Below are 19,956 nucleotides of genomic sequence, written 5' to 3' on the forward strand. Positions count from 1 at the left end.
AAAAAAGTAGTCATCAGAGACCTGGAGGGGAGAGTTGCAGTGAGATCAGAAGGCGAACAGCCTCTATTATTTTGTATTTAATTTTTTTATTGAACCTTTATTTAACTTTGCTTTATCTTGGTCAGGTCGCAGTTGTAAATGAGAACTTGTTCTCAACTATCTTACCTGGTTAAATAAAGGTGAAACAAAATAAAATAAAAAACCAAGCAAATCAATTAAGAACAAATTCTTATTTACAATGACGGTCTACCAAGAGGCAAAAGGCATCATGCCTGATGAGGTCAAGCATTTGCCTGGGACTTGGAAAGGGTGAGGTCAAAAGAGAGAAGAATTGATAAGTAAGGTGGAAAGAAATGAATCGAAGGCAGACGTTGGGAGGTTGGAAGATGCCAAATACACTGAGTGGTGAGCCAGCATCAGGAAATTAGCTTATCAAGGTGTCAAGCTCATTGATGAAGTCTCTAAGGGCACCTGGTGGGAAATAGATGACAACAATGTAATGCTTGAGAGGACAAGTGACAGTGACAGCATACAACTTAAATCAGGAGATTGACAGGTAAGTGAGGGAGTGAAACAGAAAATGTCTACTTAGTTTATCGCTCTCTGTGAAGACATGAATACCTTTTGGGTATCGCCATGGAAATACACAAGTTAAATTCACCGGACATGAGTTTAAGTTATGCATCTAACTGTATTAAAAACATTTCCATTCTTTCTCTGTACTGAACACAGTGATAAAGGATGGGGGTGACATTTACCCCTCCCATTGTGAAAGACATTGATTCATGGTATTACAGATACCTCATAAGAACCAGGTACAGTGCCTTTGGAACGTATTCAGACCCCTTGACTTGTTACACTTTTTGTTACATTAGAGCCTCGTTCTAAAATTGATTAATCAAATACATTCCTCAGCAAACTACACACAATAACCCATAATGACAAAGTAAAAACAGTTTAGAATTTTTGTTCACACTAATTACAAATTAAAAACAGAAATACCTTATTTACTTAAATATTCAGACCCTTTGTTATGAGACTTGAAATTGAGCTCGGGTGCATCCTGTTTCTATTGATAATCCTTAAGATGTTTCTACAACTTGATTTGAGTCCACCTGTGTGAAATTCAATTGATTGGATATGATTAGGAAATGCACACACCTGTCTATACAGTGCCTTGCAAAAGTATTCATCCGCCTTCGTGTTTTATTTTGTTGCATTACGACCTGTAATTTGAAATTCATTTTGGATTTCATGTAATGGACACACACAAAATAGTCCAAATTGGTGAAGTGTGCATATTTATTCACCCCCTTTGCCATGAAGCCTCTATATAAGATCTGGTGCAACCAATTACCTTCAGGAGTCACATAATTAGTTAAATAATGTCCACCAGTGTGCAATCTAAGTGTCACATGATCTCAGTATATATAGTGGGGAGAACAAGTATTTGATGCACTGCCAATTTTGCCGATTTTCCTACTTACAAAGCATGTAGAGGTCTGTACATTTTGTCATAGGTACACTTCAACTGTCAGTGATGGAATCAAAAAAAAATCCAGAAAATCACATTGTATGAATTTTAAGTAATTCATTTGCATTTTATTGCATGACATAAGTATTTGATCACCTACCAACTAGTAAGAATTCCGGCTCTCACAGACCTGTTAGTTTTTCTTTAAGAAGCCCTCCTGTTCTGCACCTGTTTGAACTCATTACCTGGGGCGGCAGGGTAGCCTAGTGGTTAGAGCGTTGGACTAGTATCTGAAAGGTTGCAAGTTCAAATCCCCGAGCTGACAAGGTACAAATCTGTCGTTCTGCCCCTGAACAGGCAGTTAACCCACTGTTCCTTGGCCGTCATTGAAAATAAGAATTTGTTCTTAACTGACTTGCCTAGTAAAATGAAGGTACATTTAAAAAAATAAAAGACACCTGTCCACACACTCAATCAAACAGACTCCAACCTCTCCACAATGGCCAAGACCAGAGAGCTAAGGACATCAGGGATAAAATTTTAGACCTGCACAAGGCTGGGATGGGCTACAGGACAATAGGCAAGCAGCTTGGTGAGAAGGCAACAAACAACTGTTGGCGCAATTATTCGAAAATGGAAGAAGTTCAAGATGACGGTCAATCACCCTCGGTCTGGGGCTCAATGCAAGATCTCACCTCGTAGGGCATCAATGATTACGAGGAAGGTGAGGGATCAGCCCAGAACTACACGGCAGGACCTGGTCAATGACCTGTAGAGAGCTGGGACCACAGACTCAAAGAAAACGCCGTCAAGGATTAAAATCCTGCAGCGCACGCAAGGTCCCCCTGCTCAAGCCAGCGCATGTCCAGGCCCGTCTGAAGTTTGCCAATGACCATCTGGATGATCCAGAGGAGGAATGGGAGAAGGTCATGTGGTCTGATGAGACAAAAATAGAGCTTTTTGGTCTAAACTCCACTCGCCGTGTTTGGAGGAAGAAGAAGGATGAGTACAACCCTAAGAACACCGTCCCAACCATGAAGCATGGAGGTGGAAACATCATTCTTTGGGGATGCTTTTCTGCAAAGGGGACAGGATGACTGCACCGTATTGAGGGGAGGATGGATGGGGGCATGTATCGCGAGATCTTGGCCAACAACCTCCTTCCCTCAGTAAGAGCATTGAAGATGGGTCGTGGCTGGGTCTTCCAGCATGACAATGACCCGAAACACACAGCCAGGGCAACTAAGGAGTAGCTCCGTAAGAAGCATCTCAAGGTTCTGGAGTGGCCTAGCCAGTCTCCAGACCTGAACCCAAAAGAAAATCTTTGGAGGGAGCTGAAAGTCCGTATTGCCCAGCGACAGCCCCGAAACCTGAAGGATCTGGAGAAGGTCTGTATGGAGGAGTGGGCCAAAATCCCTGCTGCAGTGTGTGCAAACCTGGTCAAGAACTACAGGAAACGTATGATCTCTGTAATTGCAAACAAAGGTTTCTGTACCAAATATTAAGTACTGCTTTTCTGGTGTATCAAATACTTATGTTACGCAATAAAATGCTAATTAATTCCTTAAAAATCATACAATGTGATTTTCTGGATTTTAGATTCCATCTCTCACAGTTGAAGTGTACCTATGATAAAAATTACAGACCTCTACAATCTTTGTAAGTAGGAAAACCTGCAAAATCGGCAGTGTATCAAATACTTGTTCTCCCCACTGTATACAGATGTTCTGAAAGGCCCCGGGGTCTGCAACACCACTAAGCAAGGGGCACCACCAAGCAAGCGGTACCATGAAGAGTCTGGTGAGTCTCTGATCCACCTCTACGCAGACGACACCATTCTGTATACTTCTGGCCCTTCTTAGGACACTGTGTTAACAACCCTCCAGGCAAGCTTCAATGCCATACAACTCTCCTTCCGTGGCCTCCAATAGCCCTTAAATACAAGTAAAACTAAATGAATGCTCTTCAACCGATCGCTACCTGCACCTGCCCACCTGTCCAACATCACTACTCTGGATGGCTCTGGCTTAGAATATGTGGACAACTACAAATACCTTGGTTTCTGGTTAGACTGTAAACTCTCCTTCCAGACTCATAGTAAACATATCCAGTCCAAAGTTAAATCTAGAATTGGCTTCCTATTTCGCAACAAAGCATCCTTCACTCATGCTGCCAAACATACCCTTGTAAAACTGACCATCCTACCAATCCTCGACTTCGGCGATGTCATTTACAAAATAGCCTCCAATACCCTACTCAATAAATCGGATGCAGTCTATCACAGTGCCATCCGTTTTGTCACCAAAGCTCCATATACTACCCACTACTGCGACCTGTACGCTCTCGTTGGCTGGCCCTCGCTTCATACTCATCGCCAAACCCACTGGCTCCAGGTCATCTACAAGACCCTGCTAGGTAAAGTCCCCCCTTATCTCAGCCCGCTGGTCACCATTGCAGCACCCACCTGTAGCACGCACTCCAGCAGTTATATCTCTCTGGTCACCCCCAAAACCAATTCTTCCTTTGGCCGCCTCTCCTTTCAGTTTTCTGCTGCCAATGACTGGAACGAACTACAAACATCTCTGAAACTGGAAACACTTATCTCCCTCACTAGCTTTAAGCACCAGCTGTCAGAGCAGCTCACAGGTTACTGCACCTGTACATAGCCCATCTATAATTTAGCCCAAACAACTACCTATTTCCCTACTTTATACTGTATTTATTTAGCTCCTTTGCACCCCATTATTTCTATCTCTACTTTGCACATTCTTCCACTGCAAATCAACCATTCCAGTGTTTTACGTGCTATATTGTATTTACTTCGCCACCATGGCGTTTTTTTGCCTTTACCGCCCTTATCTCACCTCACTTGCTCACATTGTATATAGACTTATTTTTCTACTGTATTATTGACTTTGTTTGTTTTACTCCATGTGTAACTCTGTGTTCTTGTATGCGTCGAACTGCTTTGCTTTATCTTGGCCAAGTCGCAATTGTAAATGAGAACTTGTTCTCAACTTGCCTACCTGGTTAAATAAAGGTTAAATAAATAAATAAATAAACGAAGACCAATTACCTCTCCAAACAGGTCAAGGACAAAGTTGTGGAGAACTACAGATCAAGGTTGGGTTATAAAAAAACATCCGAAACGTTGAACATCCCATGGAGCACCATTAAATCCATTATTAAAAAATGGAAAGAATACGGCACCACAACATGCCTGTCAAGAGAGGGCCACCCACGAAAACTCACGGACCAGGCAAGGAGGGCATTAATCAGAGGCAACAAAGAGACCAACGATAAGCTGAAGGAGCTGCAAAGCTCCACAGCGGTGATTGGAGTATCAGTCCATAGGACCACTAAGCCGTACACTCCACAGAGCTGGGCTTTACGGAAGAGTGTCCAGAAAAAAGCCATTGCTTAAAGAAAAAAATATGCAAACACGTTTGGTGTTCCCATAAAGGCATTTTGGGAGACTCACCAAACATATGGAAGAAGGTACTCTGGTCAGATGAGACTAAAATTGAGCTTTTTGGCCATCAAGGAAAACGATATGTCTGGCGTCAACCCAACACCCCAACACATCACCCCGAGAACCTCATCCCCACAGCTGCAAAAGGTGGCTCTACAAAGTATTGACTTTGGAGGGTGAATAGTTATGCACGCTCAAGTTTCTGTTTTTTGTCTTATTTCTTGTTTTTTACACAATAACAAATATGTTGCATCTTCAGAGTGGTAGGCATGTTGTGTAAATCAAATCAATTTTAATTCCAGGTTGTAAGGCAACAAAATAGAAAAAATACCAAGGAGGGTGAATACTTTCGCAAGCCACTGTATAAGGTCCCACAGTTGACAATGCATGTCAGAGCAAAAACCAAGCCATGAGGTCAAAGGAATTGTCTGTAGAGCTCTGAGACAGGATTGTGTCAAGGCACAGATCTGAGGAAGGGTACCAAAACATTTCTGCAGCATTGAAGGTCCCCAACAACACAGTGGCCTCCATCAATATTAAATGGAAGAAGTTTGTAACCACCAAGACTCTTCCTAGAGCTGGCTGCCCGGCCAAACTGCGCAATCGGGGAGAATTGATTTGGTCAGATAGGTGACCAAGAACCCGATGTTCATTCTGACAGAGCTCTAGAGTTCCTCTGTGGAGATGGGAGATCCTCCCAGAAGGACAACCATCTCTGCAGCACTCCATCAATTAGGCCTTTATGGTACAGTGTCCAGATAGAAGCCACTCCTCAGTAAAAGGCACATGACAGCCTGCTTGACGTTTGCCAAAAGGCGCTTAAAGGACTCAGACCATGAGAAACAAGATCCTCTAGTCTGATGAAAGCAAGATTGAACTCTTTGGCCTGAATGCCAAGCATCACTTCTGGAATAAACCTGGCACTATCCCTACGGTGAAGCACCGTGGTGGCGGCATCATGCTGTGGGGATGTTTTTCAGCGGCATGGCCTGGGAGACTAGTCAAAATTAAGGAAAAGATTAAAGGAGCAAAGTACAGAGAGATCCTTGATGAAAAGCCGCTCCAGAGCGCTCAGGACCTCAGACAGGGGGCGAAGGTTCACCTTCCAAGGCCTCTAAGCACACAGCCAAGACAATGCAGGAGTGGCTTCGGGACAATTCTCCAACTGTCCTTGAGAGGCCCAGCCAGAGCCCGGACTTGAACTCAAGCTAACATCTCTGGAGAGACCTGAAAATAGTTGTGCAGCAACGCTCCCCATCCAACCTGACAGAGCTTGAGAGCATCTATAGAGGAGAATGGGAGAAAGTCCCTAAATACAGGTGTGCCAAGTTTGTAGAGTCATACCCAAGAAGATTCGATGCTGTAATCACTGCCAAAGGTAATTCAACAAAGTACTGAGTAAAGGGTCTGAATACTTATGTTAATGTGATATTTCAGTTTTTCATTTTGAATAACTTAGCAAAATAATCTAAAAAACATGTTTTGCTTCGTCATTATGGAGTATTGGGTGTAGATTGATGAGGGAAAAAAATATTGAATCATTTTTAGAATAAGGCTGTAGCGTAACAAAATGTGGAAAAAGTCAATGGGTCTGAATACTTTCCGAAGGCACTGTACGTAACTTAATGGATGAAAATGGTGGTTGTACACCAGTGAGACCCCATTGAGCAATATACATTGTTGAAGAAAATAACTGTTAGGCATATGTCATTGTAATGTACAGGCGTTCTGTTGGTGATGGAGATGCTGTTGATGGTTGAAAAATGTCTGTGTGTAATGGCACAATACTTCTCTGCCATAAACATTACCTCAATGGGGACCCATGGGGGTCAGTACGGCAAGTATAACAGGTATGTCTAGGTGTGAAACAGAACAAAATAAAACATGGCTTCTACTGCTTCAAATCACCATCACCACAACAACTTAATGATGATAAGCCATAATATGTCACTGAAGTGTCTCCCTGCCCTCTCAAGGACATGCTTTAGGCCATATCCTCTCCCCTAAATAAAAAATAAGGAAGAGGTCTCTCACACAGTTTTAAATCTAAGAGATGACTTATGAAAAATCTAATGATTTATGAAAAGCTGTTTAACTTCCTCCGATGATTCATACTACCATATAGTAAGTAATAACAATCCATAACGTAAAGATCTTGCCAACTGCATCCGTTTCCATTTTAATGCCAGAATTTGAATATACAGTCACTTTCTATCTTGATTATAGCTCCCCCATTTTTTTTTGTACTGGACTATGCAATTAGGAACTTGACAGTCTTTTGACCTGCAGATAGGAACCTGTTGCCTCATTTGTGAGAGGTTAAATTCATATTTACCCCACATGATGGTAGGGTATTGTTGAAATCCTCAGGAATCCCTTCAGGTAAAATTATATAACACTGGACTCCACCCACTCAGAAACAAATAGAAACAAAATGCGAGGATAGTGGACTTTAACATCTTGGGAAGTAAATCATTTTTTCTCTCAGGATGGTGAAGGCTGAAACTAATAGAGGCCAAAGGTTGATTTCCACAATGACTGCACATGTATTTTTCTGTGTGTCTTTTTTACTCAGCCTATCCCCAGGTTACCGCATGCAGGATGATGAATACCACAGATTATACAGTGAGATAGAGATTCAACTTGTCTTATGTTTTATTGAGGCCAAAGAGGTGCTGCGAGAGAGAGATGAAAGTGAGAGGGAATTAAATGGAGACGTGGTGAAATTTGGAGAGAGTGGTAGAAAGTGATATGATACACGTGCAGAGATAGGAAGAGAGATATACAGAGACGGAGAGAGACAGAAAGAGAGACAGAGACAGGGGTGAAAGGGTATGAGAGAGAATTTGAGACAAAAGGAGAGGCAAAATGTCAGGATATGGAAAAAGAAAGGGGGAAAAGATAAAGCACTGGCAGAGGGAGACATGAAGCTATTAGGAATAGAGAATGTAGGAAAAACAAAAATAGAGAATCTCTGCAAGAAGGAGAGCGGGAGAGAGCAGAGGGCAGAGGAGGATGAGATGTAGGACAATGATATATCGTTTGCTGGCAGGCTCAATTTGTCATGACATTATTGTGAGGGAAATGGAATTGAAGAGTTACATACAGGGGCACTGGAAGAGGACAGGAGGTCAGGGGCGGCAGCACTAGAGTCAAAGAGGACTGATAAGAGTGGACAGTAATCGAGATAAACTCCTGGGACCCCTTTACCCTTTGACCAAGACAGGCATCACATCTCCTTTTGGATCTTCACTGCTTCACAGTGCCCTGAACTCTCTACGGATTTACTGGGAGATCTACGGCTGACCCAAATTATTGGACTGGTTGATTGTTTGGTCAATAGGCTGTTGGCTGACCAATATTTTATTTGTCGAGCAGTAGCAAATATACAGATATCTTTTTATGGCACACGAGACACCTGTGTTATTCGCACTCATCTCAGTGAACTAATCCATTGTGGAGGCTGAGACGAATCAATTGCAGAGGCTGCGCAGATGGCACAGTCCAAGAAGAAGGGGAGTGTGGCTGCACAATGCACATCTCTCTCCAGAATGCGCTCTCTCCCGCAAATTCATTGTTTCATAACTTCATTGTGTGAATTGTTTGCATTTCATTGTTAGTGTCTATCAATTCCTCATTACATACAGTACCAGTCAAAAGTTTGGACACACCAACTCATTCAAGGGTTTTTCTTTATATTTACTATGTTTTACAATGTAGAATAATAGTGAACTATGAAATAACACATATGGAATCATGTAGTAACCAAAACATTTTTAAACAAATCAAAATATATTTTATATTTCAGATTCTTCAAAGTAGCCATCCTTTGCCTTGATGACAGCTTTGCACACTCTTGGCATTTTTTCAATCAGCTTCATGGGGCGGCAGGGTAGCCTAGTGGTTAGAGCGTTGGACTAGGAACCGGAAGGTTGCAAGTTCAAACCCCCGAGCTGACAAGGTACAAATCTGTCGTTCTGTTCCTAGGCCGTCATTGAAAATAAGAATTTGTTCTTAACTGACTTGCCTGGTTAAATAAAAAAATGTGGAATGGTTTGCAACAGGTAGGAGTTCCCACACGTACTGTGCACTTGTTGCCTGCTTTTCCTTCACTATGCAGTCCAACTCAAACCATTTCAATTGGGTTGAGGTCAGGAGGTTTTGGAGGCCAGGTCATCTGATGCAGCACTCCATCACTCTCCTTCTTGGTCAAATAGCGCTTACACAGCATGGAGGTGTATTCGGTCATTGTCCTGTTGGAACACAAATGATAGCTCACTAAGCACAAACCAGATGGGATGGCATATCACTGCAGAATGCTGTGGTAGCCATGCTGGTTAAGTGTGCCTTGAATTCTAAATAAATCACAGACAGTGTCACCAGCAAAGCACCCCCACACCATCACACCTCCTCCTCCATGCTTCATGGTGGGAACCACACATGCAGAGATGATCCGTTCTCCTACTCCACGTCTCACAAATACATGGTGGTTGGAACCAAAAATGTCATATTTGGACTCATCAGACCAAAGGACAGATTTACACCAGTTGCAGCCCATTATTTGGGCAGCAATCTGAGATGCAGTTAACTCTAATGAACTTATCCTCTGCAGCAGAGTTAACTCTAGGCCTTCCTCTCCTGTGGCGGTCCTCATGAGAGCCAGTTTCATCATAACGCTTGATGATTTTTGCGACTGCACTTGAAGAAACTTTCAAAGTTCTTCACATTTTTGGATTGACTGACCTTCATGTCTTAAAGTCATGATGGACTGTCATTTCTCATTGCTTATTAGAGCTGTTCTTCCCATAATATGGACTTGGTCTTTTACAAAATAGGGCTATCTTCTGTATACCACCCCTACCTTGTCACAACACAATTGATTGGCTCAAACACATTAAGAAGGAAGTCAATTCCACAAATTAGCTTTTAACAAGGCACATCTCTTAATTGAAATGCATTCCAGGTGACTACCTCATGAAGCTGGTTGAGAGAATGGCAAGAACCTAAAATATATTTTGATTTGTCACTTTTTGGGGTTACAACATGATTCCATATGTGTTATTTCATAGTTTGATGTCTTCACTATTATTCTACAATGTAGAGAACAGTAAAAATAAAGAAAAACGCTGGAATGAGTAGGTGTGTCCAAACTTTTGACCGGTACTATATAGCACTAATAGTACATTTACCGTTAATTCCTATAATTTCAAATCTACAATGTTTGTTTGGTTATGGTAACAACCTATGCTACAATTGTGTGAAACAAGAATATGGTTTATTTCATTCCATTTCTGAGTTTTGTCAATTTAGTCATTATGTTTTGTTGGGAGCGCTCCTGTCAATGTTGAGTAAGAACTCACACCTGATTACGCATAGAACTAGATGTATAGGCTACCTGGTCTATACAAATGGAGGCATATGCATTTGTCCATTTGGGGATCTGATAGTATTTCTGATTGACTTAATTTACCACCACTAATGAGCTGTTGAGATTCTCAAAGTAATGTTTTCATCACCTCAAACAGCAAGCAAAGTCTGTTTTTACATCAATTGAGACTGACAATAATTCCTCAATGTATATCAAAATCTTTCACACTCCCCCTTTCGACAACCACTCAGTGTGAAAGGGAAAAATGTCAGGCTCTGATCCAGTGGAAACGTCATAAAATAGGCCTGATTACTTCTTATCCATTGCGCAAATAGCTTACAGCTGTGTCTGTCCCAAGCTCACTGGCGTGGGAAACTCTGAGGGCCCAGAATATTTTATGCAATGCTGCAAGGAGCTTCAGGCCGGACCCAAGTTAATAGTTGATACAATGTTGCAAGGAGCTTCAGGCTGGACACAAGTTAATGTGTCGGGACAGGTTATGTTTTTTTTCTTATGGTTATCTTGATCTCTGGCTCCCTCTTTAGTCATTTGTGTCTTATTTCATCAAACAGTGAGCTTAAAATATTAGACTAAATCAATGCATATATAGTGGATTTTATTAAAACGCATAGGGTGTCTATATATGGAAAAAATACATGTAAAAACATTTCCAACAATTGATTGGTCGAAAGAACAGACGACTTTTGGTCGACCAAGATCTTTTTTCATCAGAGACAGCTCTAATCTGATTGCATCCATTGCTTGTATCTCATCACCAAGACAAGATGGTGCATTGGGCGATTAGACCTACAAGCAAATCAAAAGGGGAGCAGGTGGTGAGGAAATTTGTATTCATTCATTCTTGTCTGAATGAAAATATATTCATATCTAGACTGGAAATTACCACAAGCCAATATAATGTTTACAGTATGTACTGCACACTTGCATATCGGCGTTATACCAGTACAGAGATCTAAATTATTGGTTCCAGCTAGAGAAAGGGGCTAATTCTACCATCAAAAATCCTTTCAGATGTACAAATTAATAGAAATGCATTAAAACGTTTACAACACATATTACAAATAATTATAGGAGATCAAAAAAATGAGTGGATATTTACAATAATTAAATACTACAGTGACTTGCAAAATTATTATTATTTCATTACAATTGTATGTGTTACAAAGTGGGATTAAAACTGATTCAATTGTAATGTTTTGTCAACAATCTACACAAAATACTTTAATGTCAAAGTGGAAGAAAAATTCTAACTTAAAAAAAAAGTTTAATAGAAATTAAATAACTAAAATATAGTTGTTGCATAAGTATTCAGCTCCCTGAGTCAAACATGTTAGAACCACCTTTGGCATTGATTACTGCTGTTAGTCTTCTTGGTTGAGTCTATAAGTGCTTTGCAGGCGTGGATTGTGCAATATTTGCCCATTATTCTTTTCAAAATTCTTCAAGATCTGTCAAGATCAAAAGTCATGCCATATATTTTCAAGCAGAATTGCAACTTAGCCACTCAGGAACATTCACTGTATTTTTAGTAAGCAACTCCAGTGTAGATTTGGTCACGTGTTGTGGGTTATTGTCCTGCTGGAAGGTGAATTCCTCTCCCAGTTGTAAAGCAGATTGAAGCAGGTTTCCTTCTAGGCTTTGCTTGTGCTTAGCTCCATCCCATTTCTTAATTTAGGATTGCCTAAACAAAGGGGCTGAATATTTATGCAATGACTATATTTTAGTAAATAAAAAAAATTAAAAATATATATATACAGTGAGGAGAACAAGTATTTGATACACTGCCGATTTTGCAGGTCTTCCTACTTACAAAGCATGTAGAGGTCTGTCATTTTTATCATAGGTACACTTCAACTGTGAGAGACGGAATCTAAAACAAAAATCCAGAAAATCACATTGTATGATTTTTAAGTCATTAATTTGCATTTTATTGCATGACATAAGTATTTGATACATCAGAAATGCAGAACTTAATATTTGGTACAGAAAGCTTTGTTTGCAACTACAGAGATCATACGTTTTCATGTAGTTCTTGACCAGGTTTGCACACACTGCAGCAGGGATTTTGGCCCACTCCCTACAAAGATATTCTATTGGGTTCAGGTCTGGAGACTGGCTAGGCCACTCCAGGACCTTGAGATGCTTCTTACGGAGCCACTCCTTAGTTGCCCTGGCTGTGTGTTTTGGGTCGTTGTCATGCTGGAAGACCCAGCCACGACCTATCTTCAATGATCTTACTGAGGGAAGGAGGTTGTTGGCCAAGATCTCGTGATACATGGCCCTATCCATCCTCCCCTCAATACGGTGCAGTCGTCCTGTCCCCTTTGCAGAAAAGCATCCCCAAAGAATGATGTTTCCTCCTCCATGCTTCATGGTTGGGATGGTGTTCTTGGGGTTGTACTCATCCTTCTTCTTCCTCTAAACACGGCGAGTGGAGTTTAGACCAAAAAGCTAAATTTTTGTTTCATCAGACCACATAACCTTCTCCCATTCCTCCTCTGGATCATCCAGATGGTCGTTGGCAAACTGCAGATGGGCCTGGACATGCGCTGGCTTGAGCAGGGGGACCTTGCGTGCGCTGCAGGATTTTAATCCATGACGGCGTAGTGTGTTACTAATGGTTTTCTTTGAGACTGTGGTCCCAGCTCTCTTCAGGTCATTGATCAGGTCCTGCCGTGTAGTTCTGATCATTGATGCCCCACGAGGTGAGATCTTGCATGGAGCCCCAGACAGAGGGTGATTGACCATCATCTTGAACTTCTTCCATTTTCGAATAATTGCGCCAACAGTTGTTGCCTTCTCACCAAGCTGCTTGCCTATTGTCCTGTAGCCCACCCCAGCCTTGTGCAGGTCTACAATTTGATCCTTGATGTCCTTACACAGCTCTCTGGTCTTGGCCATTGTGGAGAGGTTGGAGTCTGTTTGATTGAGTGTGTGGACAGGTGTCTTTTATACAGGTAACGAGTTCAAACAGGTGCAGTTAATACAGGTAATGAGTGGAGAACTTAAAGAAAAACTAACAGGTCTGTGAGAGTCGGAATTCTTACTGGTTGGTAGGTGATCAAATACTTATGTCATGCAATAAAATGCAAATTAATTACTTAAAAATCATACAATGTGATTTTCTGGATTTTTGTTTTAGATTCCGTCTCTCACAGTTGAAGTGTACCTATGATAAAAATTACAGACCTCTACATGCTTTGTAAGCAGGAAACACTGCCAATTTAGCAGGTTATCAAATACTTGTTCTCCCCACTGTATATATAAAATCAATTTTAATCCCACTGTAACACAATAAAACGTGAAAAAATCAGAGGGGTTTGAATACTTTTGCAAGGCACTGTATATCCTCATTAAAAACATTCTGGCTCACGTAATATCTTCTGGGATAACAAAATATCCCCATGCTGATTCTGCTGCAATAACAAAACCAGCATGGGGGAAATTGAGTCCTCTATTCAATGTCTAACACTTACCTTGCTATTAGCCAACTCAAAGTGCTACTTTATGTGCCCAAAATGAAGAGTTTACTTCTTCCAAATGACGCCGCTCTAGCAATCAACACCAGAGACCTTCATTATCATTCTGGCCAGTCTAATTGAGCTGGAGACTTTTGGGGGGATAGCTGTGCTGAGACATTTCATTATGTTTAAAATGCTAATGCTGAAAACAGTGTTGGACATGGTTAATTATCCCCTTTCAATAACACTGTGGGTGGGATTGCAGCTGAGTGGCAGTGATGGGATCATAGAAAGGGATAGGCCCTTGTGCTTAGTGAGCATGAAAGCTTATTTTTGATGCCATCGTTGTGTTCTGTGTGTGTTGAGGCAATGAATCGTGCTGTGATTACAAATACAGGTCATGTCCAGCCCTTTCCATCTTATATCAGTAGATTCAGGAAGGGTCAAAGGTAGAAGGTTTCCATCTGTGACTATGTGGACACTGGGGAGACTGAATTATTGTACTCTTGGGAAAGAGTCGAGACTATGGAGAATGGCTGTGAGAATAATGTGATAATAGATGCAAGAGGGAGAGTCACTAGATAAGAGAGTGGACCTGAGTGGTTAGGGTTTAATATAATAAGAATGTTAACACTACGGAAGATAAAGATAGAGTTAGAGGGGACACTGGGGAGAAGGTAGACCTAAACAAATAGAGAATGATTGAGATATCAATAACACAGACTGATACCTAGGTAAATGTGAAGAATAGAGTAGACCTTGGACCGGAGTAGTTATCTTAGCAGGGATAGACCTTTTGACAGGGATACAAATAAGGTTGGTGGACCCTTGAGCAAGATGACACAGTGCTACTGAGTGCTAGTAATGCTCTTAACATCCACATTGCCTTTCACTGAAGTCTGGACATAATATAAGTGGGCATAATATCCAGACACTAATTTCCTACTACTCTATATCATACCTATACCTAAGTGTTGGTCCCATGTTTCATGAGCTGAAATAAAAGATCCCATACATGTTCCATACACATAAAAAGCTTACTTCTCTCAAATGTTGTGCAGAAATTAGTTTACACCCCTGTTAGTGAGATTTCCCAGTACCTAGTTTTTTGTTGGGTTGACAGCATGGTCAGCATGGGCAATGTATTCAACCTTTTCTGGCCCATGGTGTTGCATGTGAATGTTTATCCAACCTGTTGTAACTACCCATCCTGTGTCCGGGATCGTTGTCATCATCTGACACTAATTAGCATAACGCAACGGACATAAATATTACTAGAAAATATTCCTATTCATGAAATCACAAGTTAAATATATTGAAACACAGCTTAGCCTTTTGTTAATCACCCTGTCGTCTCAGATTTTGAAAATATGCTTTACAGCCAAAGAAAGACAAGCATTTGTGTAAGTTTATCGATAGCCTAGCATAGCATTATGTCCAGCTAGCAGTAGGCAGGTTAGTCACGAAAATCAGAAAAGCAATCAAATTAAATTGTTTACCTTTGATGAGCTTCGGATGTTTTCACTCATGAGACTCCCAGTTAGATAGCAAATGTTCCTTTTTTCCGAAAATATAATTTTTGTAGGCGAAATAGTTTGTTCTTCACGTTTGGCTGAGAAATCGACCGGAAATTGCGGTCACGAAAACGCCGAAAAATATTCCAAATTAGCTCCATAATATCAACAGAAACATGGCAAACGTTGTTTATTATCAATCCTCAATGTGTTTTTCAAATATCTATTCGATAATATATCAACTGGGACAATGGCTACCTCTGTATTTTATGCAAGAATCACTCTGAGAGCCATCAGGTGACCACTTACGCAATATAGTCGCTTACGCTCATTCTTCAACATAGATGCGTAAAACTACGCCAAAATGCTATAGACACCTTGGGGAATACGTAGAAAAATGAATCTGGTTGATAGCCCATTCACTGCTCAATACGGACGCATCGGAACGCAGAGCTTTCAAAACATGAGTCACTTCCGGATTGGATTTTTCTCAGGCTTTCGCCTGCAATATCAGTTATGTTATACTCACAGACAATATTTTTACAGTTTTGGAAACTTTAGAGTGTTTTCTATCCTAAGATGTCAATTATATGCATATTCTAGTATCTTGTCCTGACAAAATAGCCTGTTTACTCTGGGAAAGTTATTTTTCCAAAAATGAAAATACTGCCCCCTAGTTATAAGAAGTTGGAAAAGAGACCCATAAACCCATACTTGGACCACACACCCACTCCACTGAAGAGCAGGCTAGTGATGGCTTTGCAACGCTTGCAGTTAGCCATTGATTCCTTCCTAACCACTCAATGTCAAATTTTTGATTTCCAACTTGTTGTCTAATGTTTATATCCAATGGCCAATGAGCACTGATACGTTTTATGTATGATTTATCTTCATATGACAAGGATTGAAAAGCATTTGCCAGTAGATTGTCAACATGATTCATGATGATGACTGCTTGTCTAGCTTCCTAGTTAAGATTTTGAAAGTATGATGTTGACATGATCAGTCCAATAAATGTTACGGTAGATATAACGTGACTTGACTGCATTTTATCTGTGGCCAATGACCTTGAGCCTTCTTAGATGGCACTTCTAATGTAACTCTATGCAGCACCCAAGGGGCTTGAATTTTTTAGCTCTTCCCGTAGATTTTGCGGTGATGTAGTGTCCCCGTGAGTGACCGAAAATTGAGCCAATCACGGCGCAACTAGAGAACAGTACCAACCCTTACGCTCCATATTTTCCACTGGCTGCCCCACCACCACAGAAAGCAATGAGCTAGGCTGAAACACCTGCATTTTGGAGCTGCCTTACTCAAAAAAGCAAAAAAGAGACCTTGTTTGTATGGAGCTTTATTAACTCAACATTCTTTTAATTTTTTTTACATTGTTTCCAAACTTATACGTGACACGTATTAATGCAAAAATAACATGCAAAACAGGCAACACACAACAAATATTTGTATGTATATACAGTACCAGTCAAAGGTTTGGACACACCTACTCATTCAAGGTTTTTTTTTTGTTTTGTTTTTTTGACTATTTTCAACATTGTAGAATAATAGTGAGGACATCAAAACTATGAAATAACACATATGGAATCATGCAGTAACCAAAAAAGTATTTTACAAATCAAAATATATTTTATATTTGAGATTCTTCGAAGTAGCCACCTTTTGCCTTGATGACAGCTTTGCACAGTCTTGGCATTCTCTCAACAAGCTTCATAAGGAAGTCACCTGGAATGCATTTCAATCAACAGGTGTGCCTTGTAAAAAGTTAATTTGTGGATTGTCTTTCCTTCTTAATGCGTTTGAGCCAATCAGTTGTGTTGTGACAAGGTAGGGGTGGTATACAGAAGATAGCCCTATTTGGTAAAAGATCAAGTCCATATCATGGCAAGAACAGCTCAAATAAGCAAAGAGAAACGAGAGTCCATCATTACTTTAAGACATGAAGGTCAGTCAATGTGGAAAATGTCAAGAAATGTTTAAGTTTCTTCAAGTGCAGTCAAAAAAAAACATCAGGCGTTATGATGAAACTGGCTCTCATGAGGAGTGAAACAGGAAAGGAAGACCCAGAGTTACTTTGCTGCAGAGGATAAGTTAATTAGAGTTAAAATTGCAGCCCAAATAAATGCCTCACAGATTTGAAGTAACAGCATCAACATCAACTGTTCAGAGAAAACTGCGTGATTCAGGCCAAATTGCTGCAAAGAAATCACTACTAAAGGAGACAATAAGAATAAGATACTTGCTCAGGACAAGAAATACAAGCAAAGAACATTAGGCCGGTAAAAATATGCCCTTTGAGTCCAAATTTTTTATTTTTTGGTGTCTTTGTGAGAATCAGAGTAGGTGAACGGTTTGTCTCCGCATGTGTGGTTCCCACAGTGAAGCATTGAGGAGGTGTGATGGTGTGGGAGTGCTTTGCTGGTGACACCGTCTGTGATTTATTTAGAATTCAAGGCACACTTAACCAGCATGGCTACCACATCATTCTGCAGCGATACGCCATCCCATCTGGTTTGTGCTTAGCGGGACTATAATATGTTTTTCAACAGAAGAATGACCCAACACACCTCCAGGCTGTGTAAGGGCTATTTGACCAAGAAGGAGAGTGATGGAGTGCTGCATCAAATGACCTGGCATCCACAATAACACAACCTCAACCCAATTGAGATGGTTTAGAAACAAGTTGGACCGCAGAGTGAACGAAAAGCCGGAAACAAGTGCTCAGTATATGTGGGAACTCCTTCAAGACGGTTGGAAAAGCATTTCACGTGAAGCTGGCTGAGAGAATGCCAAGGGTGTCAAGCTGTCATCAAGGCTAAGGGGAGCTACTTTTAAGAATCTAAAATATATTTAGATTTGTTTGTTTTGGTTACTACATGATTCCCTATGTTATTTCATAGCTTTGATGTAGAAAATAGTACGAATAAATAAAAACCCTTGAATGAGTAGGTGTGTCTAAACTTTTGGCTGGTACTGTATATATATATATATTTTTTTTTGCTAAACAGGTGGGGCTCAAAAGCCCTGAATGATGGGTCGTCACTGTTCCCTGGTGCCATTAGGGCATTTTAAAACCCTGATGATAAATGAGTTCACAGAGGTCTGCAATTGTTTTGATTTATTTATTTAATAACTTGTTTATGATGGCTGTGATGTTAGTGATGTTCGAATGTAATGTCAAGTTCTTTTTATTATATTTTACTTTATTGGCTCAGGATACCATTGAAAATGAGACCCTGGTCTCAATTGAGCTCCCCTGATTAAATACAAATTAATAAATCAAAATAACATGACCATTTGACCTTTCAGTTAATCCCAAACAGAAAATAAGGAAAGTATAATGGTGGTCAACACACCACTCACCTGGTGGATGAACACCTGTGCTCCTCGGGGGCTCATGAGCAGCACGGCCCGCCGCAGAGTGTCCCGGTAGCGATTGAGCTCCTCGGTCCGCATGGTGCTGAACAGGTTGGTGAACACCCTGCTCACATTGCGGTCCACCCTCTGCAGAGACACGTCCAGACCCTGCCGAGACGCCTGGTCCAGGAATGTTTGCAACCCGCGGATGTCTGGCAGAGAAGCAGAGACAAACAGTTCAAAATGCAGCTGAAAGTATCAGGAGGTGCAACTGTAACTAGGTTTAACTGTCTAACTGATTATTTTATTACATTTTTTGTTCAAAACATTGACAATTAGGTCCAAAGGGCCTTCCAGGAAAAACGAGAGATGCGCTTCTCTTCTCTGGAGGATATTGGACAGGTTTTCAGGAATGTTCATTCTCAGCTCTCAGCTCATTTCAGTGGCAATAAAAGTGAACAGCTTTCAGCAACCAGCATCAAACAGATGTGCTTAATTTTGTTATAAGCCAGCATATCAATTGTGTTTTATATAAATATTTTTCTACCCCTTTTTCGTGGTATCCAATTGGTAGTTACGGTGTTGTCTCATCGTTGCAACTCCTGTACAGACTCGGGAGAGGCGAAGGTGCGACTGTGTCAGCATGCAATGCGCCCGGCCCGCCACAGGAGTCACTAGTGCGTGATGGGACAAGGACATCCCTGCCGGCCAACTCCCCTAACACAGATGACGCTGGGCCAATTGTGCGCCGCCCCATGGGTCTCCCAGTCGTGGCCTGCTGTGACAGAGCCTGGACTCAAACCCAGAATCTCTAGTGGCACAGCTAGCACTGAGATGCAGTGCCTTAGACCAATGTGCCACTCGGGAGGCAATATTAATTGTGTTTTGAGTTATTTGTTAGGTATTTGAGTTTCTGTTATGATGCTTCAGTTTCAATGCACAGTTTTTCTCTGTTTATAGGTTACAGCCAGTGAAGAGGCGGGTGTGCAATCTCCCTGAGAAATGTGGATGGAAACCTCTCCAGAGAGTTTCTACTGAACAGGCAAATCAAAGGTGAATGGAAACCAGACTCCCCAACGAGAATAATGAAGCCTACATCTGTAGCTGCAGCCGTACCAAATGTCAAACTGGGTTTTTAAAGAGAGGTGAACCATGCCGTTTTCAGTGTCTCACTTCCCACAGTGGGAATAGTGGCAATCTGCTGTGTCTGGGTTTTGAGTTTTTTCCAAATCTTCTCTCCTTGCACCTCTAGAGGATTGATGAGACATTCAATACCC

At 41.1% G+C, this 19,956-nt stretch overlaps 1 protein-coding gene across 1 annotated transcript in view; it reads right to left on the reverse strand.

Annotated features, from left to right (window-relative positions):
* Positions 1-19,956, reverse strand: part of LOC115113192 (glutamate receptor ionotropic, delta-1-like) — a 467,913-nt gene that overhangs the window by 158,302 nt on the left and 289,655 nt on the right. Inside the window, exon 4 of the mRNA XM_065012780.1 lies at positions 18,686-18,891. Coding sequence (XP_064868852.1) covers positions 18,686-18,891 — 206 coding nt within the window. The remainder of the gene's footprint in view (positions 1-18,685; positions 18,892-19,956) is intronic.

The sequence above is a fragment of the Oncorhynchus nerka genome, linkage group LG28 (genome assembly GCF_034236695.1).
Source record: "Oncorhynchus nerka isolate Pitt River linkage group LG28, Oner_Uvic_2.0, whole genome shotgun sequence".
In the NCBI taxonomy this organism is placed as follows: domain Eukaryota; kingdom Metazoa; phylum Chordata; class Actinopteri; order Salmoniformes; family Salmonidae; genus Oncorhynchus; species Oncorhynchus nerka.